Source organism: Equus quagga, chromosome 4 (genome assembly GCF_021613505.1).
Source record: "Equus quagga isolate Etosha38 chromosome 4, UCLA_HA_Equagga_1.0, whole genome shotgun sequence".
NCBI classification, from domain to species: domain Eukaryota; kingdom Metazoa; phylum Chordata; class Mammalia; order Perissodactyla; family Equidae; genus Equus; species Equus quagga.
The window spans coordinates 107,476,538-107,490,738 of NC_060270.1; the positions used below are offsets into that span (position 1 = coordinate 107,476,538).

The following is a 14,201-nucleotide window of genomic DNA, read 5'->3' on the forward strand; positions in this document are numbered from 1 at the left end:
CAATGTATAAATAGTAGAGACACTAAAGTTGATTGTATCGGAGCATCAAACCTGATGGTGGGATGCCCTATGTCCAGAGAAGCAATGTTAGGAAATCATCTTAACGCTTTCTGCTTTAACCGCACGGCCAGTTAATACTCTTTTGTTGTTTTGTTTTGTTTTTACAATGTGATTGAAGATAGCACTGTATAAACTTTTGTAAATTTTTATTTTTAGAAACTGTTACTCCAAGACAAGGAAATATGTATACTGTGTCAAAAGACAGTTTATCCAATGGAGTGCCTAGTAGCAGACAAGCAGAGTTTTCATAAGTCCTGCTTCCGATGCCACCATTGCAACAGTAAACTGAGGTAAAATGTTTTGTGGTCTGTGGCACAAATATTCAAGGAGGGTGCAGTGTACTTATAACATCATGTCTCTAAAAAGATGCAGATTTTTTCCAGATCTTGCTACCATCAGTTAACACAACCGAAAAAGGGGATATGGTCATATTCTGCTCTTTTTTCCTCCGGATTGCTGTGACCTTTTTCCTTTTGAAATTTTGCATTCTGGATCAAATCCAGAAGGATTCCTTTTGTCTCAACATGGAGATCACATAGATAAGAAAAATCAAGAATTAACTTGCAAATCAGGAATTTTAAGTTATTACTTTAGTCTAAAATCTAGACTCTAGATGAGGAGTCAGCAGACTTTTTCTGTAAAGGGCCAGAGAGTAAATATTTTCTACTTCGTAGGCCATGCTGTTTCTGTTGCTACCCACCTTACAGTGGGTAGCAACATCAGCCGTAGTTAACTAAACAGGTGTGCCTGGAAACTAATGAGCCTGGCTGTATTCCAATAAAACTTTATATACTAAAACAGGTGGTAGGCTGGAGTTTACTTATGTTTGGACATTTGCATCTAAATTAAAAAAAACAGAATTAGCATAATGTCAGTGTCAGGTCAGATAGATACTCTGTTTATTCTCTGATGCAACAGAAGCACCCTATCAATGCAGTTACAAATGCACTCATTTTCCAAAACTCTTGAAGTAAATGCATTTAGATGAATGTGGCATTTGCGTAACTGTAGTCTGAGATGCTGAAATGTAATTATTTTGCTAAATCCAATGTGCGTCTCCCACACTATATCCTTCTTGACTGTAACTGACAATGTCAAACTCCCCTCATTGCAACATTCCTTTCCCTTGGTTTCCATGACACCAGAGTATTAATGTTTTTCTTCCTACCTTCTGGCTGTTCCTTCTCAGACTCCTGGATGGGTGACTCTATCTCTGTCCATTACTGAGATGTTAGAGTACTTAGAATTACGTTATGCTCATTTGTTCTTCTTGCTCTTTGTATTTTTTTTGCTTTATCACATCCACTCTCATGACTTTAATCATCATTTATGTGGCAATGATTCTGAAATCTGTACCACCAGTCCAGCTCTCTCCTCTGTATACTGAACGCTTATATCTCAATGACTAGTATATATCTCCAATTAGATTTCTCATAAGTACAGCAAATTCAATGTGCCCCATTATCTTCTCTCCATCGAAATTCCTTCCTTGACTACATGGTCTGGGTGCTACTCTCTCAGTAAATGACATTAACATTAACTCAATGATTGCAACAAGAAGTTACTTGACTCCTTCCTCTCCTTCATTCCCTCCACCCAAGCATGACCAAGTCTTGTAATTTCTGTTGTATAAAAACCTCTTGAGCCGTACACTTTTCTCCATTCCCACAGCCGAGGTATCCTTCAAGCAAGTATCTATCATCTCTCACCTATACTGATGCAACAGCCGTTCTAGCTTGTTTGTCTCCCTGCCTCCAGTATCTCTCATCACCACTACTGCCCTAGTGCCATGCTCCACAATGTAGTGAGAATGTTCTTTCTAAAATGCAAATCTGATGTCACTTCCCTATTTAAAACATATAATGGCCCCCTTATGAAAAAAATTAACATCTTAATATGCATTAAAAGGCAATTCAGGATCCTGCCCCTGCTCCTCTCTCAATGCCCCTCCTACCTCTACTGCCCATTGCATGTTTCTTTTCATGAAGACTGGATTTCTTCCAGTTTCTCAACATCATTATTTTTCTTTCTCATATCTAGCTGGCCCCAAATGTTATTTCCATTCCTTGTAGGATTTTTCCCGTGCCCCTCCCCCAGCTCTCTACCGACTAATATCCACTCATTCTTCAGACCTCAATTGAGACTTTATGTCTTTGAAGAAACATGCTTTGACCCCCCTATATGGGTCAGGTGTCCTTCTTATGTGCTCTCAAGGCATCCTCCATGCTTGCTCCATTCTTAACACTATCTAATGTAATTGTTCCCAACTGTTGGAAACGTGTTAAGGTTTGTCTTGCCAACACCTAGTAAAGGCTAACATATAATAAGGACTCAAAAATATTCATTCAATGACTGATATTTTTTAAAAAATCATTGTACAAAAGCCCACAAATACAGAAAACCAAACAAAGCAAATGTGTGGCTCAATAATTTATTATATGGTGAACACTTTGTAACTACTACCAAGGTCAAGAAGTACAGCATTACCAGCCATTCCAGAAGCCCCTTCCATCTGCCTCACCCAAACACAATCCATTATCTCTCTTCCTGGAGTAAATAGTATGCTTTTTAATCATTGCTTCCCTGAATTTTTATGTTTTTTTTAATCTAAATATGCTTTCCTAGATGCTATATTTTAGTCTTGTCAATTTTTTTAAACTTTGATATGTCTTTTAAGTTTTTCTTAATGTGTAGGTTTTCCATCCATTCCTTTCATTCTTTATGTTTTATTTGTGAAGAAATCAGGATTTTGAACTATAGAGTTTTCCACAGTCTGGATTTGCTGATTGCATACTCATAGTACAGTTCAACATGCTCTTTTCTCCTCTGTATTTCTGACAAACTATCGGCTGGATCTGGATTTTGGTTTAAACTAAGATTTAATGCCTTTTACAAGAACATTGGAAGTGTTGGCAAGAGTATAGTAAGCACATAATGTCTGCTAGTCTTTCATTCTGTGTTCATAGAAGATAGTGAAGTTTAACACCTATATCCATTCATTGATGTTTGCAAGATATTGATATTCTAATTTTGTTCTTTCTTTTTCATTATTAGTTAGAATACTTTTGTAGGAGATGCTTCCCCTCATCTACTATTTGGTTACATGTGGTACAAGTGGTGGAGGAAAGGGAGAATAAATGTATAATTCTTCCCCTTTATTTACCAGTTCTCCCAATGTATCAATTATTTATTTAACAATATGATTAAATGGTTCCTTATCATCCCCTAGAAGTAACCAATTAAAAAAATTTAATATCTTTATAAATTCATGGATTTACACATATTTAATTGGTTTCAATCATATGCAATTATTATTGTTACTGAAGCTCAAATTATTCTATCCCTGACCAGTGGAAGCCTCCGCAAGTTGTCTCCTGTGTCCTTTTGACAAGACCTTAGCAGTCTTTGATAGTTTCTTCATTCTCTGATGGGACTAGATGTTCCATGCTCATCTTGTACACTTCCTGCCCCAAGCCTGGGATCAGCCACTTCTCTAAGTCCTGATTTCTTTTAGTGAAAAATGACATTCCAAGACTACAACCTCAGTGCTCTTTCTACTGGGTTTGTCACTATTTCTAAGCTTTGCCAGTGTTAAGAGCTGGTAAATATATATATAAAGAAAGTTATATCCTTAATTCGTAGTGATATTTCCAAATTGAATTTAAAACTCTGTTGCTTTTGCTTAGCTTTTTCTCTATTTCATCTTCTCCTTTCTTCCCTTTCAGGACTTCTGGTTCTCAAAGATAAGGGAGATCACAGAATTACAATATCCCCTATTCATTTGGATAACAGTTTAGGAATAAAAACTATCAGCATCACTAATTTTATTATCAAAACCTTAAAAATTGCATTTGCTCCCCATTCACCCATACTCCCTTTAAAAAACTCGTACTATATCTTCCGTGTCAGATCGTACAGCCATTGCATATCACATTATCTCCCTCTTTGCCCCCATTTCATCTTAGTTTACAGGTAACTATATTTAATCCTTACTATCAATCCTCATGTTGATGTTTCTCTACGCATTTTGGTTGTTCAAACTCATTGTCTAGTAAATTCCTCAGAAAAGGCTCGTGGAAACAATATTCCTTGAGTTCTTACAGGCTGATAACACTGTGTCTGTGATCTTTACAGTGGAAAGTCACTTTTGCTGAAAGTAAAATCATTGGCTTACACTTTCTTTCATTGAGTATCTTAAATGTATTATTTCATTTTCTTCTGGCATAAAGTGTTGGAAATATCTGATAACAGTCTAATTTTCTTTCCCTTATAATTCATATGCTCCTTTTTATTCTTTTTAGATACACAAAGGGTTCTTTTCTCTTTATTTGAAGTCCAGTAATTTTACTGGAATAGATTTTGGCATTGGGCATTCTGGGTCAGTAGTGTCAACTACCCAGTGTGCTCTTTCAATGTGTAGTTTCATACTTTTTATTTCAAGAAAGTTTCCTTAAATTATGAGGTTTAGTATTATGAGGTTTAGTATTTAACCTTTTTCATTGCTTGTTTTTCTTCTTCTTCAGGAACTCCTATTATATACATTGAATTTTTTTGCTTATCTTTACTATTTCTCTTTCCCTCAAATCCTTATCTCTTTTTTCATTTCTGATTATTAATTTTCATCTTTTTATTCTTCTATTTCTCTTAAAACACTTTCTATTGTGTTTATTCGCTCTCATTTTTCTTTTAGTTTAGTTTTTATTGCTGGCATGTTTTTCTCTCATTTCTATTTTTTCCTGATTTCTGGCCCCTCTTTTATGACTCTCTCTCATCATGATCTGTGCTATTCTTTCAGGTCTCTTATCATGTTCTTAAATGCCTTTTAGCTCATTTTGAAATGACAGGTTAAAATTTTGATGTTTTCAGAGCATATTTTTCTAGCATGTTGTCCTTGTCTACAGGAATATTGTAATGTTCTTTGCTCTTTTATTTTCTCATAATTACTTTTTATAATATTAGGCCTTGATGCTTTTCTGTGCCTCATTTTTATGTGAAACTAGTCTTCCCAGATCTTAGAAGGAGATGAAATTCAGAATGGCTTTCTAACCTCATGAGCTATTTCTTCTAGTTTTTCATATACTGTTCAAAAAACTCTAACAGCTTCTGGGACTTCCTGCCTAGGTTTCTCTCCCCCGTGTTGGTTGGAAACTTCTTTTTCCTTTCTGTCATCATTATCCTGCTCAATTTTGATCCCACTCCCATATATTTTTTTCTCAGTGTAGGGTCTTGGAAAGGGGACCCTAGTGGGTCAATTTGGACAGCTGGCTTCTCTGGCCTCTTCAGTCTTCCTTACTGCAGCACCCTTGCACTCACTGGCTATTGGAGGGGGCAAAACCCCTCCCAGTTTCATTTGCTGATCTCTGATTGGCATGTGATACTTTCCAGGAAATGTTGCTGGTTATTTTGTGGTCTCATATTTTGAGCCCCATCCAACACCTTCCTTGCTACCTCTGCTATCGCCCACACAGGTGTTGGTCTTATATCATGTTGGTCTTATAGCTGTTGGTGGTTTGTCCTTACCTCCTTGTATTTTGGGCTTGGTGGGATTATCTTGTGACTTGGTTTTGTTGTAAATGTTATCCATGGATTTTAAGTTTTGCTATCTAGCTGATGTATCTGTTTTTATGTGGAGATTCAGAGATAAAAAATGATGCTGCTGCCTTTGACTAAATTTGATTTTAATTTCAACAAACATTCTATTTGTTGATCTCCCCAAAGAGGCCAGATAAACAATTGCATAGTCAATATTTCCAATTTATTCAACATTCAGTTAACAAGGAAATTCAAATAGTTGATTTTTGTGTGTGTGCTATTCAGGATTTATTGAAAATTGCAACCCCTCACATAGATCACTGAGATAGCAAAGATTTAGTACCATCACTTTGCACCATCTATAACTACATATGCATTACACTATAATACCTATTATACCAATAGCTGACATACATCATGAAATTCTAAATGCTGAAAGACATGTATCATGTAGGGTATTGGTGGTAACTATTATCTAACAGGAATGTTCATTTAATAAGCACATTCCTATTGCCAGTAAGTTAATTGTACTGAATCTCTGACTCATTCTTAAAATAATGAATTCCCTAATTCCCTATAAATTTGCAGGGTATATATAGAATGTTAAAAATAAATTTTTCCTTTTTTTCTCTTTGGCAGTTTGGGAAATTATGCATCACTTCATGGACAAATATATTGTAAACCACACTTTAAACAACTTTTCAAATCTAAAGGAAATTATGATGAAGGTTTTGGACACAAACAGCATAAAGATCAATGGAATTGCAAAAATCAGAGCAATTCAGTGGACTTTATTCCTAATGAAGAACCAAATATGTGCAAAATCAGTGCAGAGAATACCCCTGTACTCGGAGATCTTAGACATTTAGCTGCTGGTAACCGTGAAGGTCAAAGGGATGATTTGAGAAAATTCGGAGAGAGGGGAAAATTAAAAATCATTTGGCCCCCTTCCAGGGAGATTCCTAAGAAAATCTTCCCCCTTGAGGAAGAGCTCAAAATGAGTAAACCTAAATGGCCACCTGAAATGACAACCTCGACATCCACTGAATTTAACAGTGAATCACTGATAGAACACATTGAAATTCCGGAAAATAAAGGACAAGAGCAAGATAACATTTCTTTCCTGCAGCCACATCTGCAGTCCATCCATCTGAGTCAGAAAGAGGATGTTATAGGAATCAAAGAATTGCAAATGGGCGAAACGAGAAAAGTCGAGAAGGAAGGAAATAGGAATGTGCAAGATAAGCTGAATGAGGCTGAGGATATAAAGAATAAGAGGAAAAGTGAAATGGATCTTAATGACAACAATAATGTGGTTGTGCAGAGTGCTGAGAAGGAGAAAAATGAAAAAACTAATGAACCTGATGGTGCAGAAGTTTTACAGGTTACTAACACTGATAATGAGGTGGTGCCAGAAAATCAGAAAAAGAATTTGAATAAGAATAATAATAACAATTATGTAGCAGTCTCATATCTGAATAATTGCAGGCAGAAGACATCTATTTTGGAATTTCCTAATCTATTACCACTGTCAAGTGAAGCAAACCCTACTGCAAGTGAATATCAAATTGAAAATTCAGAAAATACGTCTAGAATCTCAGAGTTACTCAATATATTTGAATCTGAAAAGACTCACTCGAGGAATCTTCTAGCTATGGCTCTCGATGAGCAGACTGACAGAGCTACTGCTGGCAGTCCTGTGCAGTCTGCCCCGAAATCAGGCCTCAATGGTGGGTTCATAGTAAAGGGGAAAAGTTCAGTAGTTACTTCTGATACGAATATGTTAAACATTAAAGAAAACCACTCAAATAACAAAAATCTACACTTCTTCTTTTCTAACACTGTGAAAATTGCTGCTTTTTCCAAGAAGAATGAGAACGTTTTTGAGCGTGATTTAATAGATTCCGTAGATCAAATGAAGCATCTACCATGTTTGTATTTAAGAGAATTTGGGAAGCACATCAAGCAATGGCATGATGAAGCAGTGGGAGCAGCCCACATCAATGGAAATGCAGGTGTTGATGCTCTGAGCAGTGAATGTGCAGCCACGCCTTCGTTTCCCAGAGTGGAGGTTCAGTCTGAACAACTCACCGTGGAAGAGCAAATTAAAAGGAATAGATGCTACAGTGACACTGAGTGAAACATCTGTGGCCACTTGCAGTCCACACTCAGGCACTGAGAAATATCGATGTCCTGAAATGAGACTTTAGGGACTTTGAAAACCTTTTGTTCAACTTGTAACGTTCAGAAATCTCATGTCTATGACACCAACATATTCCTTGTATTACACTATATGCTGTTTTTCATAATCGGTTTGAATCTACTTTTATTCTGGATGGAATGAAAAGATGAAACAATATCGCTATGTTTTTCTGTCAAATGACACTTAAATATATTGCTCTGTTTTTCAACATGCCAGATAACATCATTGATGAGATTCTATACTGCTGATATTTGTCACAATTCTTATACTTTCTCTATAATTTATGCTGAAATAAAATTAAATCACCTGGAGTATAAACCGAAATACTTTTGTAACTTTTTTCCATATATATTTTCATTCTAAGTATATATGTTTTCCGTAATTTAGGAAATATTTGTCTTGGGCAAGTATTTAATACACACACACACAAAATCCTGGAAAAAATAAAATGCTAAACCAAAGTCACAGTATTATTAGAAAATGTAAAATTTCATTCTCTCTTTTGCTCTGTAATTTAAAGATAAGAGGATTATTATGGTACTTTAAATAATTACCTATATTAAATATCATGGGATATGTCTAAACATTTAATGGAAAATATCAATTTCCTCCAAAATAATGCAGAGTCCATACTCAGAAATCAACCAAACTAGAAATATTTTAGCAGTTACTTAAATTATGAACATTGCATTTTTTATTACTTACCATATGCAATTGATAAATATACAAATCATATCACTACATTTTGTCAGGTATTTTTTTATCATATTTGATAGATATTAAGCTTTTCTGTTATAAAAATGTAGTCTATGGAAAATTAGTCTTCTGAATTTTCTGCTGACTTTACCTTTCTGCAAATACATTTGAGGATTCTGATAGAAAAAATAACATGAATACAAATGACTGGCTTCACATTAATTTGAAGTATTTATATATGAAAACTTATCCCATATTCTCCTACATGAACACAAACCATTGGCTTTCTGTTAAATATGAAACCAAAATGCAGTGTTGAAAGCTGTTTCTCTTTAGAACGTATGACAAATTCTCTCTTGCTAGCATGTTCTCAACCAACATCTAAGACCTACATTCTTAGTTTGCTGCTAATGAAGGCTACCATCACAAAATACCACAGACTGAGTGGCTTAAAGAACAGAAGTTCATCTTCTCACAGTCCTAGAGGCTGGAAGCGCAAGATCAAAAAATCAAGGTGCAGACAGGATTGGTTTCTCCTGAGGCCTCGCTCCCTGGCTTGTAGACAGCTGCCTTCTCGCTCTGTCCTCCCATGGCTTTTCCTCAGTGTGTGCGCATTCCTGATATCTCTTCCTCTTCTCCTGTGGACATCAGTCCTACTGGATTAGGGTCCCACCAGTATGACCTCATTTAATCTTAATTACCTTTTAAAGGCCCTATCTCCAAATACAGTCAAATTGGGAATAGGGCTTCCACATAGGAATTTTGTGGGGACACAACTCAGTTCATCACATGCATTTTTACCCAATTTAATTGAATGCTGTGAAAGTCTGCCAAGAAAATGGCAAGCTGTGGGGCTACCAAAGCAACTTTTTTACTGAAATTGAATTATTGCACTTTTTCACTTCTCTTCATGTATTCTTAATGAAACAGCATTATTTCTACAAGTATTTATGCTAAGATAACCCAACAGTTTCCATAGAGAAAGAAAGAATTTATGAACAATCATGATATAGTATCTTAATGTATGGTTTCTTAATGTCAGTTGTCCTTTTACAAAAGAGGGTCTTGCTTTACAAAATGTCTCCCTAAGGTCTTTGCCCACTTACTCTTGGTAGCCCAGTCCGCTGCTCAGTTATGTTAAAACTTGGGATCAAAATTAGCTATTATGCACATCAGGGAGAACAATGAAAAAATGTGAATTGTTTTTCTGTTTACCCTTCATTTAATCAACAAAGAACTGTTTTAAAATCTTCTTAATCAGAAATAGTATTGTATAATAATTGTTGGCTGAATCGCCTTCTTTGGATGATGCATAGGAGTTTAAAAAAATTCAAATATGCTTAAGAAATGCAAGTATCATTTTAGTTAGTAATGAGTATTGGTTCACTCTAATTATGACAAAATCTTCCAGCTAAATAAATAGCAAGCTTTAGGGAAAAAAAGTATATCTAAGCACATAAATGAAAAATTCAGTAAGTTTTCTTATTGTTGCAGACAGTGTTTTAGTTTGGTAGGGCTGCCATAACAAAGGACCACAGACTGGGTGGCTTAAACAACTAAAACTTATCTCACAATTCTAAAGGCTACAAGTCTGAGAACAAGATGTCAGCAAGCTGGTTTCTTCTGAGGCCTCTCTACATAGCTTATAGATGGACATCTCCCTGTACATGGTCTTCCTTTTGTACCAGTCTGTGTCCAAATTTTTTCCTCTTATAGTGACACCAGTCATATTGGGTTAAGGACCACTTTGATGACCTCATTTTACCGTAATTACCTCTTTACAGACCCTATCTCCCAATATAGTCACATTCTGAGATATTGGGGGTTAGGACTTCAACATATTAATTTTAGGGGAACACAATTCAGCCCATCACAGCAGGAATCATATTTCACCTTTAGTTTTTTTTAATACATGTCTATCAATATTATGAAAAAACTTCCCAATAATTTTTCAGTTGGGCTGTATATCTCAGAACTATGTCATATATAGCTTTATGCTGTAAAAATTATTTCCAGGAACACAATTCCCTTCCAAAGGAACCACAGTGGGCCCATGATAGACCAAATGATATACCAGAAGATGCTGGGTGATGGCAGAGCTTGGCATGTACGGGGTTTTGCATTATTTATTCAAGACTGGGCTTTCCAATGAATCTTGTAAGAGTGTTCTATTCCCCAGAAAATTGTGCTGAATTGTCTTTTGCAGCTTCCATTCAATCAATCCATATGACAGATTTGGGGCTCTGGGCAGCACGTTCTTTGGATTGGGACCGTGATTTTCCCCAGTGCAGCAAAATTGCAGAATGCAAACCTACCACCCATTTCCTAATGTACAACCAACATATGCATCTGGCATATTTTCCCCCAACTAACAATTTTCTATAAACATCTCTAGAGTAATTTCTAAAGGCACATTAATTTTTCAAGGAACTGGAAGATAGAAAAAGAATATTTTCTCTACTGTGTTTTTATAGCTACTGACTATTGGTTACTATCCAATTGAGGAGGAGAAAAGTTTTCCCATTGCCAAGAAAATGAAGTTATAGAAAGATAATCACAGATGTTGACATGAATGAGAAGTGCAATACATTTTTTCTCTCTGGAAATGTTATCAAGAACCAAGGGTGATTTCAAAATCTAATGTAAAAGTTTTGAAATCTGAAGGTATTAACAGTAATATGAAATCTCATTTTAGAAAAATTGAATTTACATGGAGATCAGAAATAAGCCACGGACATGATACTCAGATTCAAAATAACATCCCTGAGAGCATATAAGAGGTGCGAAGAGTGTAGAGCCTCAATCCCCTGGAAATTAACTCTAACAGAAGACAAGAAATATTTTTGGGTAAATATAATCTAAAAGTAATTTAATCTCAGTATTGCTGCAGTCCTTTAGAAAAGCTAATTGAAACTACCTAACAAGGTCCATTTAGTGTGGATGTTTTCCCCCTAAAATATTATGAGAAACTTTAAAACTTTAGGTATTTGTATGCAAATGAAGTGGTAGAGGAAAATACTAGTAGAATATCTACAGTGCGGTCATTATCTTTTAAAATAATATCTTTTAGTAGAAAGTAAACTGACGGATAAAAAACATGATAAATAAACACTGTGGTGTCACCCAGTCAGCATCCATTCCACAAACAGTATGGAGCCCTTGGCACGTGTTGGCAGAGTAATTTAAAAAAAAAGAAGGATAAATCATGATATCTTCCACCTAAGCTTTCAGACTACAAACAGAGGCATTAAAAAAAAAAAAAACTAATTACATTCGATGCTTATGGATGTAAAGGGAACCAATCCAGGAAAATGTATAACCACAAAGAGTTTTCTTAAATTGGAAGACTTCAGAAGAATAGTAAATAAACAGGTGGAAAAGTTTTTGGATTTGAAAGCTGAACTATCTTCATTTTGCCATAGTCATAATTTACTTACATGTAATTATGCAGTTGTGGATTCCATGATGCACAGCCAAGATCCTCCTTCAGAAATGAAGGATTTACTTCCCCAGATGCTGGAGGTGCTGCCCACAGAAAGTCCTCAACTTTTAGCCCCTATCAGGATTGCTTTAGCTGAAGAGAGCCACTTCCCCCAACATGGACTGTATTCAATAAGTGATCAATGAAAGAACAATTTGCCACAACTCTGAAGGGATGCTCCAGTATCAATTGCCTTGTAGGGTTGGTTGAGGCTACCATTGAGCCTGGATCACAACTCAACTTCTCCTTCTGTCCAATCTTGCTTCTTCCCGATCCCTCTCTTCCCTTGATACCAAGAGTTCACCTGATAAACCTCCTCCACATTAACCTCTGTCTTGGAATCTACTTTGAGAACTCAACCTGGACCAGCTGATCCTAGGAGTGGCCAAGAATGTGGACACTGGCTGATTATTTTGGAGTTGAATTATTTCCTGCCTGACTGACAATGGGCACAAGATGGCAGTGCAATTGTTAAAATTCTCAGCAGTGGTGAACCAGGATGGCTCCACTGGTTGAAGCAAATGCATAGCTGGTACCATGTATGAAGTATGTTAGACATGTAGGAGAAACAGCAATTACAGTGAAAAGGGGATTGAATGGCCATTGCTAAACCCTAACACCCTGAGGAAAAAATTAACAAAAATTTGAAAGTATTAATCAACAAGTAAAGGCTCAATGTAATTTAATTGTAAAAGTAGCTGAGCCCGATTGAAGGCTAAAGTTTTTGCCAAGGTTAGGGACTTGTCTGGAAGAGAATGAGATTCAGAACATGGGTAGAAATAAGGTGGCTGATACAACCAAAAATGTTGAAACCCAGATTCCTCTGAACCCTCTGAGCCTACAGAAGTGGCCCATTTCTCCCTATTAAGTGTTAGCATCTACACTCTTACTCAGCGATGATGCAGATGCCTCTCCCCAACTCAACTGGGTGCTTCTGCTGGTCTTGGCTGGCCTCACTCAATCATCATCAAGTCTACTGAGAACTGTGTTCTAGCCTGTGCTTGGTTGGGGCACCTTAGCTCAGTCAGCTCTGCACTAGGAGATTTTCACTCTCCTTCTGAGACCAGCTATCCTGAGCATGCCCTTCTCATGGCAATGGGAGAAGTAAAAGAGAAGAAGGGGAGACAGTGGCAAACTTCTCTTTCTAATGGCTGAGGCAAGTCTTATATTCAAAGAGTCAGAGTGAGAGCACTGCGAGGATCAAGTGATATAGTGTTTACTTACAGCAAGAGAAGAGAGAGAGTACACTAGATCCACTCACTTGCAATGCGTTGGTCTATCATGGCTGGTGGATCCACTCTATAGCCGACATGAGCAGTGTGGTTGCACATACCTCACTTCAAGCTGCAGTAGAAGAACTCTGACCTTGTGGAGCATGATCTACAGAAAGCTGGGGGCATTCCCAAGAGCTATTGAAGCACCACAAATAAGCAGTTCCAAGAAAAGTTTGTATGTGCCAGACACAGAGGGAACAGGGATGTGCGAACTGGCTGGGCCCTGAGCTCTTTGCATGCACTGCATTTTGTGAGTTTACCAGCAGGTCCTTTATCGAGCACAGGGGTCCTTTTTGAGAACAGAGGAGTGGTGTCTGACTGTGCTTGGACCCATCCCACACATTATCATTTTAACTTAACATCATATCTGATGAGTGAAGATTTAAAAGATTCAAAGAGAGAATAATTGTTAACAACCGCTACTGTATCTTCTCTCTAATTTATTGCATATTTTGTCAGATGGTGGGAGACGTTTATTTATTAATTTTATGGTATTCCTTTCATCTGCATTAAACCATTTCCTTAGGAGGAGGACAGAAAAGTTAAAGGATATTTCTGGTGAACACACCTTTCTACATTGTCTTTATTTCTTTGAGCGAATTAGTTAAAAAGCCAATTCCAAAATAATTCATTATTTCCTGAACTCTATCCAACCTACAATATTTATTGTTCAATAAAAGTTTCAATGATTTTATAACAGAGATGATATATAAAACACAATTAACACTGGCAATATCTAGGAACAAATAATGAAAAAGATTAAGTGTCATGCCCCAGCTCATTATCTGATCTCTTTTAACTCTTAATCCCTGAATTTCATACTGTAAGTATGTATGTTTGTGTGTGTGAATGTGAGTATATGAAGATATGTTTAATAGTTAATGTCCAAATTATGAAAACATCAATATCAGCAGTTTTCAATACTATTTAGGCTGTTTTTAGCAAGCCAACACAT

The 14,201-nt window shown here is 36.5% G+C and overlaps 1 protein-coding gene across 1 annotated transcript in view; it reads left to right on the forward strand.

Annotated features, from left to right (window-relative positions):
- Window positions 1-6,367, forward strand: part of XIRP2 (xin actin binding repeat containing 2) — a 70,950-nt gene extending 64,583 nt beyond the window's left edge. The window contains exons 8-9 of the mRNA XM_046659383.1: window positions 217-350; window positions 6,232-6,367. Of these exons, the coding sequence (XP_046515339.1) occupies window positions 217-311 (95 nt within the window). The 3' untranslated portion in view covers window positions 312-350; window positions 6,232-6,367. The remainder of the gene's footprint in view (window positions 1-216; window positions 351-6,231) is intronic.
- Window positions 6,368-14,201: the final 7,834 nt, after the last annotated feature.